Genomic DNA, 24,838 nt, shown 5'->3' on the forward strand with positions numbered 1-24,838 from the left:
GGTCACCTGGGTAGTTCAAATGGGTGTGGGGCCTTCTCAGAAATGTTGAAATGATGTGTTGTAGATTACAGATAGATGATGTCATCTCCCTTCCCCTCTATTGAGAGAGGATTGTTCACTTTTGACATAAAACAATTGAGAATCTCCAAAGACATTTATTTCACATAAATTGTACACACACAAGTTATGCACACATATACAAGGACACACACAGAGCATCTTTAACATGCAACCAGAATACCCTGGTATATAGAAAATGATTACTGAAAGAAAACATGTCTGTGGTCCACAATTTAATCACCCATCCCTAATTCATTACTCAATGAAATCCTAACCAATGGCCACATTGCCTGAGAATATTGAGAATTATAGTCGTAAGACATCTGGAGAGCACCAGGTTGGGGAAAGTTATTTATATGTACTTTGCACAGGAAGTCGTAATGTAAAAACAAATGTATAAAGGTTGAACTTCCCACATACTGTATGAAAGTCATGAAAGGTTTATATTAAAAAATTTAAAGCAATTTGTTGTTTTATAAACATTTCTTGTGCACTGAGACCAATTAGATCAGCCAAGAACACAAGTCTGTAAAAATTTCGGATCCCTGATCTACTTTCATTTTTTTTGTTCACGATTCTTAGGAAACTATTAAAACAAACACAAGCTGCTGAAAATGTAGTCTAATAGGATCGTGATAGGATTGCGTTTCAAGAGCTTTGAAGTCAGATGAAACAATTTATTTGAGTTCACCAATAAATAACAATTATTTAAGGATGTTTCCTGTTTTGTAAAATAATAATCACATCCGAGATTGAATTAACTAAGTGGGCAAAAGGAGTTAGATCAATTTATTGTAAAAAGAAACTACTGTAAGCAGAATTGATCTCAAGTTATCTGTGTTCTCTGCCTTGTAGCTGAGACTTTAAAAAAAATCTAACTCCTTTGGAGCTAGATTTCTTTCAGTAGCAGAATCTATTATACCTGTTTAGCTAGAAATATTTTTTGGCTAATAAGACACCCATATGTTCAATTGTTGATTTATTTTTCATAAAATATGAAGAAACTGATCACAGTATAACTGCCAAACTGCTAAAGTGTATGGGCACATTTCTCCGTACTGAAGGAGCGGGTCCAGCAGTCACATGGGTTGCTCATGTCCAATCCGGTGGAACTGAGCCTAGTATTAAAAAAGCTTGCCGGATCCGCCCCTTCCCCAGAATTCGCTCAGTTCGCATATCCTGCGGTTGTATTGTGATAGCTCGTTCAACATTCTAACACCTTCCCTTCGATCTTTTCCTTCAAAAAGTAGTAAGATTTATTGTCTTTTATTATTTACTTGCACTAATTGCGCCAGCCGTTTAAAAGAAAAAAAGAAAAAAAGCGGCTAGGCTTTTTTCCTTGGGAGAAGTTGCGGTTTCGTTTTCCCCCGGCGGTTTTGCCGGTTACGATTCCTGCGGCCGCTTGTGGATTCTTCTAATCCTTTGGCCTGGAGGTCCTGGTGCAAGTATTTACCAATTGAATTATTGATTATTATTGTATACAAAAATATTTAAGGGCTTAAGAAATACCTCCTGCGGAGTGAGACGCCTTCTAGTCTCCTGGACTTAGTCGATCGCTTCCCCTTTAAGAAATTTTACGCAGCGATCTTTTTCGGCGCGAAGGCCTTCGCGCCCTTTTTAAATCTAGGCCTCTCGTGTTGGCCCCCTGCCAGCCGTGTAGGCCTCAGTCCACCGCGTGGATCCCGGAGCGGGCCTTGGGGGTCCCAGGCTAAATTCTCCACCGGCTAAGCCTCCAACCAGAGTGCCTTGGTTTACTTAATTATAAAGTTTAGGGAGGCTGGCCCCGCTGGGTTTGGGGGCATGAACTCTGGGTTTGCCCAGATTGTCCTCAAGTTTCAGCAGCTTCGAGGCCTCGAAGCAGGATCCTTTCCTCTTGGGAAGTCCTTGAAATTCTTCTCCTTATTATTCAGTTATTGGCTCAGCCTTGTCTTCTGTTAATTGTCAGACTATGGCTACTTTTCCCAAGAGAGGCACAACTAAAGGTCCCAGAGAGGCCAGGCCTACAGGCGATGAAATTACTAGTATCCCCCAGGCCTCTTCCTCCTCTTCTCCAGGGGCCCGCCCCCCGACCAAGGTCACCAGGGCCGAGAAGAGAAGGGACCTAGCCCTACAAAAAATCCATGACAAATCAGCAAAACGTTTGAAAGTGCAGGCCCAAGTAATCAGTAGTCAAGACCCCCCAGAGGCTTCTAGTCTGCCTCCTTCTGGGGTCCCTGTGTTATCTCTGGATGAGCCAAACCTAGACAGACCCCAACCTAACCTATGGGGCATAGGTCCAGAGGAACCAGATATTATTGAAGATTCCCCCCAGCCAGGATCCTCCCAGGCCTTTAGGGATTCTTCTGCCATTTCTGCTGACATTTCCAGTTTACCTCCTGAGTTCCAGTCTATTTTTGCTGTGCTGTCCAAAGCCATTGATGCCAAACTCTCCACCATCAATGAGCTTCCCTTACCTCTTCCTCCTTCTCGCTCCTCCCGCCCCTTGGGTTCTTCCCCAGCGGTCAGAGCTCCTATTCAGGATGATTCAGATTCCTCCCAGGATGAATATGAGGATATAGAGGATGATGAGGATGCCTTTCAAGGCCTATCAGATGATGAGGAATCCCAAATAAAGGTTCCTCCTCCTATTACTATTTTTCCTTCTCAATTATTCAAATCTCTCCTCCTCAAAGCTAGAATTTCTACGGGATTAGCGGCCCAGGAGAAACAAGCCTCCACTTCCACTGATCCCCCGGAGGAGAATTTACCTTACTTCACAGAGGAACAGGAGGATAATGAGGTAATTCCTATGCCTAAGTTGTTTAAAGATGCTTTACTCAAACAGTGGGAATTTCCAGCCTCTGGCCTTAATCCCTCCACCAAGGACAGAAAGTTGTACAAACTTTCCTCTTCCTATGAAGAGCTTCTATCCTTTCCCAAACCGGATGAACCTGTCAAGATTCTTCACTCGGCAGCGGCTGTGCCAGGCGAGGCGGAGGAAGTCCTTCGCCCAGAGGACAAGCGCATTGAGCAAATGCTCAAAAGAGGATTCACCGCTGATTCCTGGGCCACTAAAAGCTCTGCAGCGGCTTCCTTTTTCTCCAGAGCCATGCTGCTGTGGCTTCGCCAACTTCAACAGCATATTCCTCCCGATGACTTGAGAGGTCAACAAGACTTCAACAAGGTTTTTGCAGCCGCCCAGTACGTGGCTGATGCCACCTTGCAATCTACTAGGTTTTCTGCTAAGGCTATTGCAGCTTCTACTACGGCAAGAAGACTCCTATGGATTCGCCCTTGGCAAGCGGGAGTTCGCCAAAAGTGGCAGTTATCCCAGGGTCCCTTAAAGCGCGACCTTCTCTTCGGTGATCTTCTGGATCCACTCCTCACGGAAACCACGGACAAGAAGAAAGTTTTGGGTCCAACCACAAAAAAGGCTACCAAAACGCAGTCCTTTCGTCGCCCAGGGCGCCAGCAAGATCAAGCGGCTTCCTACCAGAGATCTCCAGGTCAGTATTCCCCCCGCTTTCGTTCCCAAGGTAGGAACTCCAGGGGTAGAGGGTTTCGCTTCCAAAGGGGAGCTTCCTCTAACAGGGCTTCAAAAAAACCTAGATGGTAATCCTACCTCTATTCCCATAGGGGGTCGCCTAGCTCATTTCGCCTCTAATTGGCGTCTCACCTCCAAGGACCCTTGGGTCATTGACACTGTTCAAACAGGCCTTCTTCTAGAATTTATTTCTCCTCCCCCTAAACGTTTTATTTCCTGCCCTTCTCCCAGGTCATCCTCAGATTGTAACCGTATGGAGGAGGCCATTTCTCATCTATTGTCCATCAGAGCCATTCAACCGGTCCCTTCCGGTCAGGAGGGCCTAGGTTTTTACTCCATCCTATTTATGGTTCCAAAGTCCTCCGGAGGTTGGAGAGCTATTTTGGATTTAAAGAAACTAAATTTATTCATCAAATATAGGAAGTTTAAGATGCACTCCTTGTCTTCTATTTTGGCCGCCATTCACTCGGGAGATTTCATGGTCTCCTTAGACCTCACTGAGGCCTACCTTCACATTCCTATAGCCAAATGCCACAGAAAATTTTTACGTTTTTCCTTTCAAGGCAGGCATTTCCAGTATAGGGCGATGCCATTTGGCCTTTCCTCGGCCCCTCGGGTCTTTACAAAGCTCTTGGGCTCCCTGGCGGCCTATATCAGGGCGTTTCCCATACACATTTTATGTTATCTTGATGATATTTTAATTCATGGGAACTCCCTAGAGAAAGTGAAAACAGACCTTTCTGTCACCATGTCAGTCCTTCAGGACCATGGATTTTCCATCAACTTTGATAAGAGCCACCTCCAACCCTCCACATCCATTTCTCACCTGGGATCCATTATTGATTCACAATCCTCCCAGGTTTTTCTCTCTCCCGAGAGAAAACTCAGTATAGTGGAGTTAATTTCTAACATTTTATCTAATTCTTCAGTTTCCATAGTCACTCTATCTTCCCTTTTGGGGAAGATGGTGTCATGCATAGGCATCATTCCCTGGGCTCGCCTTCATGCTAGGGAACTCCAGTGGCTCCTGTTACCTTTTCAGAGATCAGGGCACAGCAACTCAAATCGACGCATTGTCATCCCACTGAGTGTTCGCAGATCCTTCAAGTGGTGGAAGTCTCCGGCCATGGACAGAGGATCCCCGTTCAGGTGCCCGGATCAATTTGTCATCACCACAGATGCCAGTCTATCGGGATGGGGCGCCCACGCCCAGGGGATGATAGCCCAGGGCACGTGGTCCCCGGAGGAAGCTTCCAGGCCAATCAATTGGCTAGAGTTAAGAGCCGTTTCCCTGGCTCTGAAGCATTTCTCTCCTCGCATTCCCAACCGGCACGTTCTCATTCTCACCGACAACATTGCCACGAAAAGCCACATTTGCAGACAGGGGGGCACGAGATCCAAGGCTCTCATGAGGGAGGCTCTCAAGCTGGGCCTTTGGGCGGAAAAACATCTCCAGTCGCTCCTAGCCGATCACATCTCGGGGAGTCTCAACGTCCAGGCGGATTGGCTATCCCGGGCAACGATAGACCCAGGAGAATGGAACCTCCATCAAGACCTGTTCCATCAAATCACCCTCAGATTCGGCCTACCAATTCTGGATCTCTTCGCGACCAATGCGAACGCCCAACTCCCTCGCTTCTATTCCAGATTTCCATCCCCGGGAGCGGAAGCAATCAATGCCCTCCGGAGTCCATGGCCTCCAGGCCTACTCTACGCATTTCCTCCAATTCCAATCCTCCCGGACGTGATTCACAAGGTCCTCACCGAGAGGGCCCGAGTAATCCTAATCGCCCCTCACTGGCCCCGCCGGCCCTGGTTCGCGGATCTCCAACAGCTGTCCGTCCAGGACCCTTGGCGACTCCCCGTTTCGGGGGATATGCTGCGGCAGGGGGCCTCTTTCCATCCAGACCCGGAGTGGTTCCACCTCACCGCCTGGCTGTTATCAGGAGAGATTTAGAGCTGCGTGGTCATGACCCCGATTCAGTGGAGGTCATTTTAAAAGCCAGAAGGGGTTCGACCAATCGAATCTACGACCACACGTGGTCCAAGTTTCACCAGTGGTGTCTACAGGAAGGTCTCTCCCCTCTGTGCATCCCCATACACAGAATAATTTCCTTCCTTATGCAAGGCTTCCATAAAGGACTTTCCACCAGCACCCTCCGGCGTCATCTGGCAGCCATTTCATCTGTCCTAGGAGGTCCCCGCAGACAGCCTCTCCGATCCTTCCCTGAAGTTCAGGAATTCCTCAAGGGCATAGCCAACCTCAGACCTTCCAAGGTCCACAGGTACCCATCATGGGATTTGCCACGGGTTCTCCATTCCCTCACGCAGGCACCATACGAACCCCTAAAATCGGCGTCCCTCAGGTACCTATCCTTTAAGGTAGCATTCCTGGTGGCTATTACCTCTGCTCGACGCATTTCGGAGCTGGCTGCCCTCTCAATCAGGCAGGACCTTTGCCAATTCCATCAGGACAAGGTAGTCTTGCGACTGGACCCCACCTTCTTACCCAAGGTCAGTTCCATGTTCCACAGATCTCAGGATATTGTCCTACCTTCCTTCTGCCTCCAACGAGACCATCCCTTGGCAATTAGATGGCACACCCTGGATCTCACCAGAGCGCTGAGAATCTATATCCAACGCACAGGACCCTTTCGGAGGTCAGAAGCACTTTTTGTAGCCTATCATCCCAGAGTCATGGGGGCCAAAGTGTCTTCAACAGTAATAGGCCGTTGGATCAGAGGGACTATATCTAAGGCCTATGAGTCGGCCTCCCTCTCAGTTCCAAGGAACATCACAGCGCATTCCACCAGGAGCGCAGCCACCTCGGCCGCTTGGGCGACTCAAGCCCCGTTGGAGGAGGTCTGCAAAGCAGCCACTTGGGCCTCGCCAAATTCCTTCATCAGGCACTACAAGATTGATTCTTACGCTTCAGCGGACGCTGCCTTCGGCAGAAGGGTACTCCAATCCGTTATCTCACACGATAGCAAGCTAATCCCACCCTAGGGACCATCTATTGGGTATGTCCCATGTGACTGCTGGACCCGCTCCTTCAGTACGGAGAATAGGCGTTGATTGCTTACCTGAACGCCTCTTCTCGTACGGTGAGCGGGTACAGCAGTCACTTCCCGCCCTTGTATGTGTCTTCTTTACCTTTCTATATCTTTCTTCCTCTAACAATGAGAGTTGAACACTACAGAGCTTCACAACTGAGCCTAGTCTATGGATTCGCGAATTCTGGGGAAGGGGCGGATCCGGCAAGCTTTTTTAATACTAGGCTCAGTTCCACCGGATTGGACATGAGCAACCCATGTGACTGCTGTACCCGCTCACCGTACGAGAAGAGGCGTTCAGGTAAGCAATCAACGCCTATTCTGTGAGTATTTCTAAAAAATAAATTGTATCAGTGCCTAAGATTTACTATTGCAGTACATAGAACAATTGTAATAACATTGGGGTGTCCAAACCTATCTTTAATCAAATCCCTTCAAATTCATGGTGGAAATTTTTTTACAAAGGAATGTCTATCATGGCATACATTATATGAGAATGCTCATAAAAGTCTCTCCAAATTTAAAATATTTCTCAGTGGTCCAAAAAGTTAGGAGATATTTTCTGCTTGTCCATCAAGTTGATAAATTATTATTCTGCCCTCATGAATATATCCAAATCATGGCATTCACTAAATATGGGAATGCTTAACCATCATCACAGTTTTCTCCCTATTCCTTAATCCATTGTCATTAAACCCTATTTATTATAAATACAATACATTGAGTTGAGCAACTGCATGAACATTTATGTGCAGAAAATATAAATGCAAATCTTTCAGAATGAAGCTGGGTTAGAGGAATAAGATTCAAAGATCAGACAAGTGAATAAACTTTGGGAAAGACAGCAAGAATAGTCAGGAACTTGTGGAACTGTGAAGAAGGTTGAATAAAAAGGAAAAATACTCCTTAACAGCGTCATAAAATGACTTCCCTTCAGGAAAGGAGAAACATATTTTAGACATTTGAAAGATGGTACCCTGTTTCTCCGAAAATAAGACAGTGTTTTATATTGATTTTTGCTCCCAAAGATGTGCTACGTCTTATTTTCAGGGGATGTCTTTTTTTTTCAATGAAGAAGAATTCACATTTATGGCTGAACAAAAAAAATGAATATTTATTATATACTGTAAGTAATTGTTATCACAAACCAGCATAACCAAACAAACTATGAATCCTATCAAGAATTTCTTACTACTACCGTACCATTATTTTGATATACAACAATTATACTTTCTTCAAATATATGTTATATATGTTCTGTTCAGGAATGCTGTGAAATGAAACATCTGCTAGATCTTACTTTTGGGGGATGCCTTATACAGTGATACCTTGTCTTACAAACTTAATTGGTTCCGGGAGGAGGTTTGTAAGGTGAAACGTTCGTAAGATGAAACAATGTTTCCCATAGGAATCAATGGAAAAGCCAATAAGGTGTGCAAGCCGAAAACTCACCCCTTTTGCCTCATTACCACCAGCATTCGGATCCTTTTTCGGGGGGTGGGTGGAAGAGGGGAGGAGACGGGGGGAGACAGCACAGGCTGCCCGGAGAGAGCCTCGTGGATGGATTGACAGAAAAGTCAACAGTTACTGTCCGGTTTGCAATGACTGGAAGGTGTTGTGGTTCAGCCTGGGACCCCTCCGGGAATGGCTGATTTGCTGTCGGCTTCCAGCTCAGAGGGAGAGGCTGAGGACCAGGAGGTGCAGACTGACGAGGAAGCAGAATCCCAGGCTGAAGAAGAAGGACAGCCAGAGTTCCACCAGGGGGAGCTCTCCCCAGCAAGCAGCCTGGATTCCCTGGGGGAAGATGCTCATGACATCATAGATATGCGACAAAGGAGAGCTAATCAGAGACGAACTCAATTGGCCAGGTATTTCCAGCATTAGAGGTCACAACTGGGTTTGGGTGTGGTGCTTGGGAAAGGATAAAAGGCGGCCCCACCCTTCCTGGCTTGTGGAGTTTTATCTTGGAGATTCGTGAGACCTGTCTGTGAACTTTGGTGGCTACAATCCTGGTTTGTGCCTTGGACTATTGAAACCTTGGGGGGGGGGGGGGGGTGCCAGCAAGAAGCTTGTGAAATTGACTGGACATCAGGACCCTGTTGTAACGTATTGTAACCTGTCTGCTGTGAAGACAGGTTTTCCTTTGTGCTTATTTTTTTTCCTGCTATAAAATACTTTTGGGATTTTACCAGAGTGTCTGGCTGTTTTTTCAGTGGGTGTGGAGGTCTGGGAAAACCCAGACAGAACAGAAGGGAAGGGAGGAAAATGCATGGGCCGTTTGTACGTGCGTCTTCTCTGATTTGTTGTGTCTGGGAGGCCCCACTGGGGTTCTAGGATCATCTTGTGGGAGTCCAACAGCAGTTGAGGAAAGGTTGGGGAAGCCATTGCTGGATTCGCGCTGCGCCACCACCCCCATTTGTAACTTCAATCAGAAACCTCCCTCTCTCTCTCTCCTCCCTCCCTCCTTCCCTCTCTCCCTCCCTCCCCCTCTAACTTCCTCCCTGTCTTCCTCCTCCCATATTCCACCTCCCTCCCAGCCTCCGGGCTGCATTCGCCTTCCTCCGCCGCCGCCGGCGGAGGAAGGAGGGAGGTAGAGGGAGGGAAGGGGAAGGAGAGAGAGAGAGAAATGAGCTTGATGGAGCTCATCCAAACAAAACCCCCCAGAAGGGAATCCCGGCGAGGCAAATGGAATTCTCCACCTCCTTTTGCTTGCACCAGCACTCCTGAGGTGGGAAATCCCGGCCATGGAACAGACAAAGCTCCCTGAGTTGCCCTGTCGCCTTAATGCAGCGAAGCTCCCCACCGCTTTTGCCTGATCCTCCCCAGGGAGGGAAGAGCCATGGTGGAACAAGTGAAAGGAAGTGAGCAAGTGGGCTCCAGGTTCAGGCATGGCTCCCTCCCGCAGAGGACCAGACAAAAGTGGCAGTTGGAGGTTTCACTGCTTTAGGATGATGGGGAGACCCAGGGAAAGCCAGGGAGCCTTGTCTGAGGCGAAGCGCATGTCCTTGCCACAGCCAGGATTCCTCGCCTCGGGACTGCCGGTGCAAGCAAAAGGAGGCGGGAAATCACAGTGGGGCGGCAAGCAAATAGGAAATTCTGGCAGTGACAGTCACAGGGCACAGGAATCCCTGCTACAGTAAGAGAGCACACGGTAGAGTGCATGCACAGTAAGAGAGCCCTCACCCCCGGCTCGGGTTTGTAAGGTGAAAATGGTTCTTAAGACAAGGCAAACAAATCGTAAACCCCGGGTGCATATCATACAGACAAAAAACACATGTAGGTCAATACAATTCAGTACTGTTAAAATCACTCTATCTGTTTTACACTTATAAATCAAAAGAAGAAAAATAGGGATACATCTGTTAATGTGACTCCTTTGTCCTACAACCATATTCAATTCTAAAGATTTAGATAAGTTTTCCATCATCTCGTGCATCTAGTTCCTAAGTTTAAATGAACATATCATAAAAGTATGGACCTGAATTTGTTTTCTATTTTTAGTTATGACATTTTTAATAAAATATTTTTTTGATTGTGTGTGTAAACCATTTAAATTTAAATTTAAATTCTCCTTACCTTAATAGTCAAATACTATGAGCTGTCTCTGTAAGACACTAAACCAGTTTAAAACAGTGGTTTCACTTATTCAAAGTAATGACTTGCTAGGCAGTGGCTCTCAATCTGGGGGTCAGGACCCCTTTGGAGATCGAATGACCATTTCACAGGAGTTGCCTAAGACAAACAAATTTCCCATGGTGTTAGGAACTAAAGCTTCTATTGAGGTGCCTTAGAACATATTTTTCCAATCCAACCAATCAGGTGTTTACAGTGGGGGTGCCCCTATGACCTTCCTGCCAATCAGCTTAAAGCTCTGTTGAGAGAATTGGTACTAGACTTATGGTTGAGGGTCACCACAACATGAGGAACTTATTAAAGGGTCACGGCATTAGAAAGGTTGAGAACCACTGTCATCTAGGTGATCATTTCAGAGCTATTTCCTTACTAAACAAAGAAACAGAATGACCATGGGCATGAAAAAAAAATGGGAGCAGAAGCTATCTCCTTTGTTTGTTGGCTTCCCCATTCAATTTCTTTGTGGGAAATAGGCAGTGAGCATTGGAAATTTTCCTTCCTTCCTTCCTTCCTCCCTTCCTTCCTCTCTCCCTCCCATCTTTTTCCCCCCCCTCTCTCCCTCTCCCTTTTTAGCAGGCAAATAATAAGGAATTGCATAAATGGTCAAAAAGCATTCAGGGAAAATTGAAAATGAAAATCACATGACCAGAGAAGCACAGCAGCAGCACTGAAGCAGCAACTGCATAGCTGTGTGGAAACAACCACAACTTTCCTCAAATCATGCCCTCGGGAATAACAGTTCCCAGCATTTTATAACTTGGCCAATTTGAGGTGACGTGGTTGGATTTCCCCCCCTCTATGATACACTATTACATCCAGTTAAAGGTTACAGACACAAGAGTTTTAGTAATATATAGATATATCTAAGGAGGTGAATTTCAAATTTCTGTACCAATGACCTTTGATGAAGTTCAGTTGTTTAAGGAGAAAACTATGCCATCCAAAACAATTACGAATTTAGAACCTAAGACGCATATAAAAATTGTCTGTCAAAACATCTTAAATTATACCAGATGACATAAGTAACAATCAAGTGGTATTGCTGAGAAAAGAAAAAAAATCACTAAATTACAGTTGACTTTCAATTATGTCTTAGAGGCTTGTTGGTGCAGAAAGAGAGATTAAAGAGCAAAACATTAACACCAAATGTTCTAAGAAGACAAAAGATACAGGAAGGCCACAAATTCCTTCATCAGCAGGTTTTGTCACTGATTTTATGCTGAAACGTTAAATGAAAATGGCAAACTAGCTCTTCAAACCTGGGTAGGATTAGTAATGTTTTCAGAGTGTTTTATTTTATGAGTTTGCAGAGGTTTAATCCAATTTATAATTCTTTCTATAGATAATAGGCTCCTGTTAAAAGGCAGTCTGGTCTAGACAAAATAACAAAATCTCTTTTATCTGATAAATGGCTGTTTTTTTAAATCTGGGATTTCTGAAGAATTATGGGCCCACCTTTGGTGCTATTTCTTTTTTAATAAAGGAACTGACATTTCAGTAAACGCAAGTCTTTTGAACTTTAGGGTGCACAATCTATCCCTCAAGCTCCCAATGCCTGAACCGATGAGCTGGGATTCACCATTGTGCTGGTATGTATAGATTGAGTGGGCTTTTTGCTTCACCACTCCATCCTGTTCCAGTGCAGCACAGACAGCCCAATGGAGATGGGAAATGGGACGTTTTCATCAGCCCATCTCTTTTTTCCCTCTAGCCTCCTTTTGCCAGCATTCGTTCGGCAGGCAATCACGATCTTTAGATGGGCTTTTATTTTGTCAGCCCAAGAGGAGGTGAGGAAAGGGGCTTGGAATGGTACATAGGAAATTGCCCTGTTTCTGCAGAATCCATTGTTTGCCAGCAGGTAGGCAATGAAGAAGCGGCTACGGCGGTGGCAGGCAATTGGATAGGGTAATGGGAAGGAAAACAAGTGGGAAAGGCAACATGGAAGGCAGACAAGTAGGGAAGGCAACAGCGAAGGCAGGGCTACAGGGGAAACAGGCAAGAAGGAGTGGCAATGGGGAAGGCAGGCAAGTGGGCAGGGCCCTGTGTGGGAGGTAGGGTGGGCAAGAAGTGAAGGAAGATTTACTAGGCAGAGATCAGATGGGCCATGTATTCTAGGCAAGCGGGAGAACCAGAGAGCAGCAGCAACTATGCCCCAGCATGATTCTAAGCATCACCCAAAGTGTGTGAGGTGCAATAAGGAGCGAATAGGAGGGGCAGGACCATCCAGTGGTGCGATTTGCCAATTCTCTGAACTATGCAAAAATTTAACAACCGGTTCACCTGAACCGGTTTGAACCAGCTGATTCCCATCATGCAAGGATCTGTCATTTACATGATGACATTACTATGCACATGTCTTCATTTTGGCATCATCATTGCAGTTTACTAAGAAGAGGATGTTCCCTTAGTGGCCAAGAAGAATTGATAAAGGATGAATTATCCATGCAGTGAGGTTTCTACTAGGAAAACCAGTCTAACTATGGTAAATAACATTTATTCTTTTCAAAAATGAGTCAAAAGAAATGCTTTAGGCCTTCTGTAAGCACAGTACCTTTCTTGTTTATAAAAGTACTCTGTTGTTTTTCAAGCTTTTGCAGCTTTACAAAAAGGCGTGGCTGCTTTAGAAATTAAATTTGTGTTGGTAGGTCAAATTTTCTCACAGGTTTTCATGGAAATCTTATAAAAGCTTAGCTGCTTGCTTGTTTTTTTAAAATTTATTTCCATGATTCATTTCCCCCTCTGACTGGACTTTAGGTGAATAAAGGGTTGTTTGTGTGTGCTTCAAAGCACACAATTATTCTTGAAGTGCACAATTTATATACAAGAGCCATTAGAAGCAAATTAAGTTAATGATCTTCAACAAAAATGGCAGTTTGTAAACAATAACACTTAAATTGATTCTTGTGTAATAGTATCTTAGAATTGTGAAGACTAAGAATTAACAACTGCTATATTGGCCCATTTGTCCAGTAGGATTGAGAAAGTAAGTCATGGAAATGTCTTTCATTATTTACTACTATAATGTGGATTCAGGGGGAGGCACCTAGTTTTCTCTCTCCTATCAAGTTGGAGCTGAAAGCCATGATACATTTTTGTTTCCAGTTTCTGACTTGTTTTGCAGAAAATGTCATGAATCCCAGTTGAATGTTAAGCTAAATAAACCATTGGTGGAGTGTGCCACTTATGTTTAGCTACTCACACTCACAGGATGAATCAACCGTTACCTCTGTTGTGCAGATATAACCACTGTGCATGAGAAAGCTAAGGTTTTAATTACTGGAGATTCTTTGAAGTGATGACTCTGGATAATCAGCTGGATTCTTCTGCCGGTAAATCATGTGCTTTGCCATTTAGCTATGGAAAAGATAACCTTAAGGACTGAGGTTTTGTTCTTAAAACTTCTTTTTTTTTGGTATAAGATTTTTTATTTTTCTCCACCATGAAATAAAACAATATAGTTATAAACACAACAACAATCCTTAAAATCAATCATATACAAACTTTTATTTTCTCATTACTCGCTCAATGGAAGGTCTTATCTCTCCCCGTGTAAAAGTTTCTGTTAATTTTATACATTATTAGCAATTCTTAAAATTCTAAATTAAAATTTTTCCCTCACTGTCTTACTACAAAAGGTTACAACAATGTAAAGAATAATAAAATCTCTTTTATCTAAATTTTAATCTTATATCATATAGCTAATTAAAAAATCTCTCTCTATATATGTATCTTTAATAAAAGAAACTATTCATAATGTACAGTGGAACCCCGACATAAGAGCTGCTCTACTTAAGAGCAACTCGAGATAAGAGCTGGGAGGGGAGAGATATTTTTGTTCTACTTACAAGCCCAAATTCGAGATACAAGCGCCAAGGAGCTGTCTCCTGAAGCCAAACGCTAACTTCCGCGTTCGGCTTCAGGAGACAGCTGCGAAGCGGCGCGCGTGTTTTAAAAGGTTGCAGCCGGCCTGGGGGGCTCGGGGGGGTGCTTGCAGCTTTCTTTCTTGCTCTTTTTCTTTCTCTCTTTTACCTTCCCTTCCTCTATTTCTTCTTTTCTTTCTCCTTCCCACCTTCTTCCCTCCCTCCCTCCCTTCACTCATTCCTCTCTTACTCTCCCCTTTCATAAGTTTCCTTGCTTCCTTCCTCTGTTTCTGTCCCTTCCCTCTTTCCTTCCTTCCTTCCCACCCTCCGTCCATTCATTCACCCATTCCTCTCTTGATCGCTTAAAGCCGGTCCCTGGTGCAAAAAGGGTTGGGGACCTCTGTCCTACAGGATTGGGTGGCAGAGAAGTTGAACATATGTAAATTTAAAAGTTTAAGAAAGTTTACAAGTTAAGTGAAAGAAACTTCATTATTCATTTATATGTACATGTACATTTCTTCATTAAAAACATGTCTTTCTGCATAATTTAGACTAACTTTGTGAGTTTTTTGAGGGCTGGAACCAATTAAAATTATTTACATTAATTCCTATGGGGAAAAGTCGTTCGAGATAAGAGCTGCTCGACTTAAGAGCCCAGGTCCGGAACGAATTAAACTCGTATCTCGAGGTACCACTGTATCACCTACATCGTAAAATAAAGTTCTAAACAATAAGTAAATGTTGTGTTATATCATTATATAGTGCTACCTCCATTTCTCATCTTTGCTATCTGGCTTGCAAAGCTTAAATCAAATTCTCTTGTTTCAATTTTTCCAAAATTAACCAATTACTAATACATACATAATGTATCTCTTCTTAAAACTTCTATCCACAGAAATTAAAAAGGAAGCAGGTGCTGGCCAGTATCATAAATATTACTCTTCCTATCATTCTGCAATAGCATTTGAATCACACAAAATGCTGTTCAGTTACAATATTGAATAAAAATCAAGGCGTTTGTTGTTTGACCCAGTTTTTCAAGTCAACCGGGATTCTTATACTGTACTATAGTAGAAGAGGAATGATTGTAATTACTACTAAAATTCCAAACGTTTATTGACTGTGGAACTGAACGATCAAAAGGACTCAGATTACTATGCTCTTTGGATAAACTGGTACAATTGGATACAAACACCCACCACCACCACCACAAATCAACAATAAGTGATAGGATGCTATTTGGATGAACTGGATACAAAAAAATTAAAAGAAAAACAAATCAACAATAAATGATAGGATGTCATAAAATTCCAAACGTTTTTTTGATGTAGCTCATTTTACACATTACAGTGTTCCCTTGATTTTCGCGGGGGATGCGTTCCGAGACTGCCCACGAAAGTCGAATTTCCGCGAAGTAGAGATGCGGAAGTAAATACACTATTTTTGGCTATGAACAGTATCACAAGCCTTCCCTTAACACTTTAAACCCCTAAATTACAATTTCCCATTCCCTTAGCAACCATTTAGATTATTACTCACCGTGTTTATTTATTAAAGTTTATTAAAAAATATATTTATTAAAGGCAGATGAAAGTTTGGCAATGACATATGATGTCATCGGGCAGAAAAAAACGTGGTATAGGGGAAAACCCGCGAAGTATTTTTTTAATTAATATTTTTGAAAAACCGTGGTATAGACTTTTCGCGAAGTTCGAACCCGCGAAAATCAAGGGAACACTGTATATAGATTCTGGCTCTTTCTACTATTCTCACTCCTCATATTCTTACACATTCAAGGTCTATATTTCCCTCTCTCCTTGCTTTTTATGCAGTTACCTTACCAGATCATGCAAGAGTCACTAAGTTAGACTCATAGACAGAGACCACTGTTAAATGAAAAAGAATGGTCTTATTTCATTTGAAAACCTAAAAGTTGGAAGGCTCATCATTCCTTCAGTATATAACTAATGGAAGGATCATATTTCTGTGTCAGGTAGGCAAAGAAATTTCAGATTCAACCCATGCCATCTCAGGAAAAGGTCTGGAAAAATCCTTATCTGAAGAGCTGCCAAAAGTCAGTACTAGCCGTAAGCAAGTACAGTACAGCATTCCAAAGATCATAGGGAATTAGGAAAACTAGTCTTCCTAGAATCACAGTTTATTAAAGTTTTCAAGTAGAATAATTTTCACCTGAAGCAGTTACTTTTTCTGTAAGCCAGAGTACAGTGAAAACGATGAAATCTGCAACCATGCAAGCAGAAGCTCTCTGTGAGATAACCAGCATCTTGCATTTTGAAGATTTGGAGGCCCCTTTGTCATAAAAATTTCTAAAGCAGGGGTGGAGAACAATGGCCCCTGTGGACTTCAACTCCCAGAATTCTTGAGCCAGCCATGCTGCTTCAGAAATTCTGGGAGTTGAAGTCCACAAGAATAAAGGGACCGTCGTTTACCACTCCTGTTTTAAAGCAATAAGGCATATGCAGTCTTATTTAAAAAAGGAGGAGGTGTGGTTACAGTTGTGCATTCAAAATCCTCAGGCTGCAGATTTCCATCCAAGTGAGGCTTCCTGTGCAATGCTAAAATTTAGAACAGTGTTTTAAACCATGGCAAGGCTGAAAGCACCTTTGTTTACGACAGGATCTTAGTTCTGAAAACTGTAATAAAGTATCAAGCTGCATGTAATTGTAGGGAAGGAAAGAAACAGCGCTGTCTTGATTAAGGCTTCTGAATGTCTTTCAAGAACCTTCTCTGCCTCTCTTTGCCCACTCTCACTCCAATCCTCCCACTGCCTCCTTCCAGCGAAGAGGAGAGAAGCTTGTCTGTTATTTGTTCTGCAAACTGGAAAGCCTTGTACGCTCCTTCCTTAAAGTTCAGAGTTCCTGGTTCAGCAATGATAGTTCATTCAATAAAATGATTGTCCAGATTTCCAGAATGGCCCATATTGTACCGATCCGGTTCCACAGTTGACCTTTCAGCCTACAAATAACAAGGCTCAGCCTCTGGATTGTCTGGCATGTAGCTTATTGAAATATATGGATAGCCTTTTCAAATAGTTTTCTGAATTTGCACATTAAAATATAAGTGAAATATGATTTTTGTTTTACTGGCATTGCAGTGATTATGTTTGCATAGTGACTCCACATTCATATTTTATTTGTTAGGGTTAACAGTTTGCACATCGAGAAATATGTGTGTGTGTGTGGGGGGGTTGGCCAGATTGTTGTGATTCACATTTTATCAAGTACCAACTCTGCAATATTTCCCACAGATTTCTGACTAAGTTAAAATGCTGCTTGGAGAAAACTATTCAGGGAGGAAAAATACTTTGTTATGATATTGTGCAAATGTCCTGTGAACAATCGGTATTTCCCCCAATGTCTTCCAATTAGTTTTAGCTTGCTTTATGAGATTCTACTTTTTTTAAATTCCTAAAGTCAGAAATGTAGCTTAGAAGCCAGCCATGTGTTTTGAGGGGCTTCAGAAATGGCCTGTTCCTATGAACATTGCAAATCCAAAGATTAACTGGATCAATTGGCCACCGGTTACACTTCATGGGTAATTCCAATGTTTAACAGAAGCAACTACATTCATTCATTCATTCATTCATTCATTCATTCATTCATTCATTCATTCATCCATCCATCCACCCACTCACTCACTCATTCATTCATTCATTCATTCATTCAATTTTTTTTAATGCTGCCCTTCTCCTTAGACTCAGGGCAGAGTACAACATGTTAGCAATAGCACCTTTTAACAGAGCCAGCATATTGCCCCCACAATCTGGGTCCTCATTTTACCCACCTTGGAAGGATGGAAGGCTGAGTCAACCTTGAGCCGGTGATGAGATTTGAACTGCTGATCTGCAGGTCTACAGCCAGCTTTAGTGGCCTGCAGTACTGCACTCTACCTGCTGCACCACCTCACCTCAGTTACCAATTGTGGTTACTAACATAATGGGTATGTAGCTTTATGACCAGTCCTCACATTTATGAGATTTGCAGCTCTTTAAAGCAAAGGAAAACTAACATAAGAAAATAAGAACAATTGCAGTTTTACTAAGTGACCACTTTACTTAAGACTAAGTGGCCAGTTGCAATTGTGGTTGCCATGTGAGGATTGTCTATGTGTCAATTGCATACACTTTTGAAGTATCTGTCCTATGTGAGGCAAGAGAGCTGGGAGGGAATAGGGAAACCTCATCTTCAGTATTGACTTTTAAAATTGTATTTATTTGTCTAGTAAAATTAGGGATGTTGTTTATTTAAATGTGGATTACACTATGTATGTAATTTGTTGGACACAAATGTATTAGCTGAATATGTCTCTTTGTGCATATTTGTCTGAATATTTATTTACTTTTTATGTTGTGAGAAGTTTTTCTGGAGGGTGGAACCCAAATTGTTATTTAGAATTTAGGTTTATTCTTATACATGTCTCTGAGCTTCCTCAATTTACATTCTATAAAATGGGTGCAGATGACTGATATGTATTCATTCTCTATGTTCTATTTTTTTTATCCTTACATGAGGGAATGCATATTTTTTAAATTAACCACTTAATAAGAATGCTCATAGCACACCCTTACAATTCCAAATTTGCTTATTGAACTCAAGAGTTAGCAAATTTCTAAAGTTACATAGACCCAATGGTATGAAAACTAAACCAGACCTGAAGTTTTTTTAATATCTAAAATACCACTGGAGTAATGCACTCTATGGGAATTAACCAAATATAATCATTTTTAAACACAAGCAAATATAGTATAGTATCACTATAAAATGCAATTACAATAAAACCAGACATATACGGAGAGAAATAGATGCTGTTTTAATATGGTAAAAATGGTGACTAACAAGCTGGACTAATAATGTTGATAGGAGCAAAACATTCCTAACAGACCATACCACTTTAATAGCCACGGTGGTTAAGCTACTTCTGCTGATCACCGGCTGCCAGCAGTTTGGCAGATCAAATCTCAGTAGGCTCAAGGTTGACTCAGCCTTCCATCTTTCCAAGGTTGGCAAAATGAGGACCCAGATTGTTGGAGGCAACTTCCTTACTCTCTGTAAACCGCTTAGAGAGAGCTGTAAAGCACTGTGAAGTGGTATATACGTCTAAATGCTATTGTTAATAGTCATATGGCAAAGAGTTGAAAAATCAAATGAGAAATTGTTTTCTCTCATTCCTGGTTCAGTTTAGCCTTTTCCAAAGCCTCTCCCTCAAAATGGGACGATGATCAACATTCATTCTTATTTTATTTGTACTGGATTTAGAAGTAATAACTGGAACCAGTTCAGCAAAAACAGGTATTTCTTGTCTTCTGTTATAATTACTCATTGCTTTAGCCTATTTTTCCTTGAAGTCTTAGGCAAGTGAGTAGCACCGAAAAGTTCAAATATAGATATGCAATTTGTTCCTTTCAGAGGGTCAGTTTCCATTCAACTGTTTCCATCCAGCTGTTTTCATCTGCCACTGTAAGCACATCTGTTTTGTTTTGTTTTTTTGCTGTTGGGGAAAACAGCATTCTTCTATTGTTGTTGCAATTTACTTTCTCTTTCCCCAGAGCAGCTGACCCTTATGAACCTTGGAATGTACTTTGTAGAATAGTCTGGGAAATCCATTGTAAATCAACCACATTTGCTATTCTGCCACTTGAATGCTTGTTTCACTGAAATGATCAGCTGGCCTGGCACTTTTCTGCAACAAAGAATAAAGCTACAGCTAGAAGGAAACTGCCTTTTGCCAAGACATTCTCTTCAGAAAAGAAATTGTGCCAGCTTGGAAGGTTTTAGGTCATGCTTGTTTTAGATTGTTTTTTCAAATGTGTCTAGAGGATACCAACTTGGGGTAGGCTCTACACAGATGTTTTAAAGAGGATATACCGGTAGGTGGATAGTTAGCTTTGGGAAAATTGAATTGTCTCGTAATGTTTTTCAAAGTTCTTTTTATTTTAGTTAATAGTTTCTAAGCCTCATAGTGTTTAATCATCCATTCTACTTTCCATGCTAAAATAAGCAGGATGATGACTAGGGAAATGTAGAATCATTTTCTTGCTCCATCATGAAACTTGCTTATAACTTTACACAAATTGTTGCTTTCAATCTATTCACAGAGGAAAGACAATAACAACAGGTAGGAAATTACAGAATAACAGAGTTAGAAGGTCTTCCAGTCCAACCCTTGCTCAAGCAGGAAACCCTACACCACTTCAGACAAATGGTTGTCCAATCTCTTCTTTAAACCCTTCAGCATTGGAGCATTGACAACTTCTGGAGGCAAGCTGTTTTGCTGATTAATCGTTCTAACTGGGAAGAAATTTCGCCTTAGTTCTAAGCTAGTTCTCTCTTTGATTAGTTTCCATCCATTGCTTCTTGTCCTGCCTCCATGTGCTTTGGAGAACAGATTGAGCCCCTCTTCTTTGCGGCAGCACCTTAGATATTGGAATACTGCTATTGTGTCACCCCTTCTTTTCAATAAACTAGATATAACCCAATTCCAGCAACCTTGCTTCATATGTTTTTGCCTCCAGGCCCCTAATCAACTTTGTTGCTCTTCTCTGCACTGTTTCTAGAGTGTCAACATCTTTTTATATCATGGCAATCAAAACTGGATGTAATATTCTAAATACGGTCTTACCAAGGCATTATAAGGGTATTAACATTCAATACAAAATAGTGTTCAACTAGGAAGAATAGACACACTCTATAACTTAGAGTCCTGCAGAAATTTATTTATTTATTTATTTATTATTTATTTATTTATTTATTATTTATTTATTTTGTCCAATACACAATGAGGGTTTTAGTGGGTATATATCTATATACACATAGTAAAATACATGATGAAGGTTATAAAGGAGATACTCATAGTAAAATATATTTAAGAAATAATAGAAAAGAAGATACAGTAATAGAACATATCAATGAAAGAATAGAAGAAGAGATATAGGAATAGAAGAAAGGAATAGGAGATATAGGAGAGCAATAGGACAGGGGATGGAAGGCACTCTAGTGCACTTGTTCTCGCCCCGTATCATCCATAATTGGTATAGCCAGTGCTTATTGCAAATTATTTTCTTATTATTATTTTTTAAATTTTATTTATTTGTCAAGTGTGTATAAGATAACAGATATAAGTATAAACATGATTATGAATACAAAAAATGGATTCAAGTGGTGATAGTACGATAGAGACGGTAGGCACGTTGCATGCTCCTTACAAACCTAATAGGAATGAGATGAGGTGAGGTAATGAAATTTTGTATTTTCAGACTGGGACCCAGACTGATTAGGATGAAAGGATTGACATTTTGTTAAGTCCTCATTTTGGAGGTGGTTATCTGTATTGCTTTATTTGGTCCCAATATTTTCTGTACATATATATCACCCAATTTGTTCTGATTTGTTTCCCCCCCCCTTCATCAATATCTGCATCTTCAAACTGTCTTTATATTATGGGAGGTCCCATTCTGGTACCTTCCAAATATTTATTGATTTTTTATTTATTTATTGGATTTGTATGCCGCCCTTCTCCGCATTTTCGGGGCGGCTAACAACAGAGATAAAAAACAGCATTTAACAATCCAATACCTAAACAACTAAAATACCCCTTATTATAAAACCAATCATACATACAAACATACCATGCGTAAATTTTAAGGCCTAGGGGGTAAGAATATCTCAGTTCCCCCATGCCTGACGGCAGAGGTGGGTTTTAAGAAGCTTACGAAAGGCAAGGAGGGTGGGGGCAATTCTAATCTCTGGGAGGAGTTGGTTCCAAAGGGCCGGGGCCGCCACAGAGAAGGCACTTCCCCTGGGTCCACACCAAATGACATTGTTTAGTTGACGGGACCCGGAGAAGGCCCACTCTGTGGAACCTAACTGGTCACTGGGATTCGTGCAGCAGAAATATGTTGCATTTCAGCTCCCATAATACTCAAGAAAAGATTGCCTATAAATTGTGCAATGCCATTTCTCCATTACCAGGAGGGGGAGCAATGGAGTTGCATCACCCACCTCTGTTTTCTTTTCATATTTGCTTTTCCAATGCTGGAAAGAATACTTTATGCTAATCCAAGAATAAGAAAAAATACTTGATACACAGACATATAAAATTAAGGATTGTAACCCTCATTATACTAAGACAAAGAATTGTTTTAAAAATTCCTAGATTGCATAAAAGCCATTTTGGCATTGGATGTATTAATAAGCCAGTTTATTTCATATCTCTTTTAGCTCTGGAACAACTGCTGACAGAACTTGAAGATTTTCTGAAGATACTAGATAAAGAAAATCTCAGCAGCACAGCTGTAGTAAAAAAAGGTTTTCTGGCTGACCTTCTTCGGCTTTGCACAAAATCAAGTGGTAAGCAAAATCAGGTGAACAATTATTGACTTTGGAAGCTTTATCTTTCTTGCTGGAACCCCTGCCTGTCTATTTCTCATTTTTGTTTGAATCTTATTCCTAAATGAGATTTAAAATGGAAATAAATATCCTTTGTCAGCATGAAAACAAACTTATTTATTGGGATATATGTGTTTGAGAACTGGAATCTATTTAATTAACTGCAAACCTTGTTATCAGTTGCTCAGAATATGCTTACAAATACTACACACTTACAGATGGTGGTGAGGATTGGAAATGGATAACAAAATGATGGCATTTTTGTTCAGTTGTGTTTCTCCTAATTTGCTTTATAAATTAAAAACAGTCAAGATGATAGCAACGTTTATAAGAGGTGTGCAATAAAATTTATTCCCTTCCTTCTATTGTAAACATTATAAATTATTTTAATTCACTGAAGTTTGCTAATAAGATTAATTTGCATGGAGTGAATCCAGAGGTGGGTTCTAACTTACCTCGCTGCCGGTTCTGTTCCTTCTGCTCTGTGTGGCTGTGTCTCATGGGTGGGTGTGCTTTGCACATGAATATGTGCAGTAATAAAAAACCAGGAAAAAATCCCCCCCAAAAGCCAAAAATAAGATGGCGACGCATGCGCAGTGGTGGAAACTTGGCTTCTGCACATGCATGGGTGGGGGGGGGGTTATGGTATGGATGAATTCATTGATAGTAGTGTGAATGAGAGGTTTGGCCCACCTGACGCTCGGGAGGTGGGAGAGGAAGGGGCACCGATCTCTGGGGGGGCAGGGGGTCGGAATATCCCTGTGTTGCTGGGGAGAGGCAGATATGGCGGGGGCCACAGAGTTAGCCGTTCCAGGGGAACGAGGGATCGTTGCTTAATAACGATCCCTTGTTCTGGCTCTGTGAGCCCAATCTTGGGTACTGGTGGTGAGTGTAACTCTGGCCCTGGGCTCAAGTTGTTGCTGCTGAATGCCAGGTCGGTGGTAAATAAAGCTCTCCTCATCCGGGATTTGATCCTGGATGAGGAGGCCGACCTGGCATGCATTACTGAAACCTGGCTGGGCCCAGAGGGAGGTGTTCCTCTCTCGGAAATTTGCCCAGCCGGGATTCAGATATGGCATCAACCGCGACCCCAGGGAAGGGGGGGGAGTGGCCATTGTAGCCAGGGAGAGCCTTTGCCTGCGTAGACTCATTGCTCCGGAAATTGCGGGTTGCGAATCTCTCTTGATGAAGTTGGACTTAGGGGTTCAGGTGGGCTTATTTCTCACGTACCTGCCTCCCAGCTGCGTGTCAAAAGCCCTGCCTGTGCTACTCGAGGAGGTAGCCGGGTTGGCGGTGGAGTTCCCCGGACTTATTGTCTTGGGGGACTTCAACCTGCCGTCACTCGGCGAAACCTCTGGGTTGGCACAGGAGTTCATGGCCACCATGACAGCCGTGGACCTGACTCAAGTAGTACAGGGTCCGACTCACGAGGGAGGGCACGCACCTGACATGGTATTCCTTTCCGAGCAACTGAGTAATGGTCTGAGACTAAGGGGCTTAGAAGCATTGCCTTTGTCATGGTCAGACCATTTTCTACTACGGCTTGACTTCCTGGCTCCAATCCTCCCCCGCAGGGAGGCGGAACCAATGAAGATGTTCCGCCCCAGACGCCTGATGGACCCAGAGGGCTTTCAGACGGCGCTTGGGGTTATCCCAGAGGCACTCGTCCACAGTTCGGCGGAGTCTCTTGTGGAGGCCTGGAACACGGCTGCTGCGGAGGCTCTCGACCGGATTGCGCCTTTGCGACCTCTCCGAGGCGTTAGACCCCGTAGAGCCCCATGATTCAACGAGGAGCTCCGGGAGTTGAAGCACCAAAAGAGACGTCTAGAGAAGTGATGGAGGAAGAGTAGGTCTGAATCCGACCGAACACTTGTAAGAGCTTTTATTAAGACTTACAAAGTGGCGCTCAAGGCGGCAAGATGCGCGTACCATGCCGCCTTGATTGCATCAGCGGAATCCCGCCCGGCCGCTCTGTTTAGGGTGACCCGCTCCCTTCTTAATCAGGGGGGAGTTGGGGAGCCCTTGCAGAGTAGTGCTGAGGATTTTAACATGTTTTTCGCTGATAAAGTCGCTCGGATTCGGGCCGACCTCGACTCCAATTGTAAAACAGAGTCGACTGACAACGAGTCAGTCGAGGTGACTGGGGCACGTACTTGTCCACCTGTCTGGGAAGAGTTTGATCTGGTGACACCTGATGAAGTGGACAAGGCCATTGGAGCTGTGAGTTCCGCCACCTGTTTACTGGATCCGTGTCCCTCCTGGTTGGTTTCGGCCAGCAGGGAGGTGACACGGAGCTGGGCCCAG

General features: G+C 42.8%; 1 protein-coding gene across 1 annotated transcript in view; it reads left to right on the plus strand.

The window, feature by feature from the left end:
• Nucleotides 1-24,838, plus strand: part of AFAP1L2 (actin filament associated protein 1 like 2) — a 108,967-nt gene that overhangs the window by 35,879 nt on the left and 48,250 nt on the right. The window contains exon 2 of the mRNA XM_070752662.1: nucleotides 22,367-22,495. Within this exon, the coding sequence (XP_070608763.1) occupies nucleotides 22,367-22,495 (129 nt within the window). The remainder of the gene's footprint in view (nucleotides 1-22,366; nucleotides 22,496-24,838) is intronic.

The sequence above is a fragment of the Erythrolamprus reginae genome, chromosome 5 (genome assembly GCF_031021105.1).
Source record: "Erythrolamprus reginae isolate rEryReg1 chromosome 5, rEryReg1.hap1, whole genome shotgun sequence".
Classification (NCBI taxonomy): Eukaryota; Metazoa; Chordata; class Lepidosauria; order Squamata; family Dipsadidae; genus Erythrolamprus; species Erythrolamprus reginae.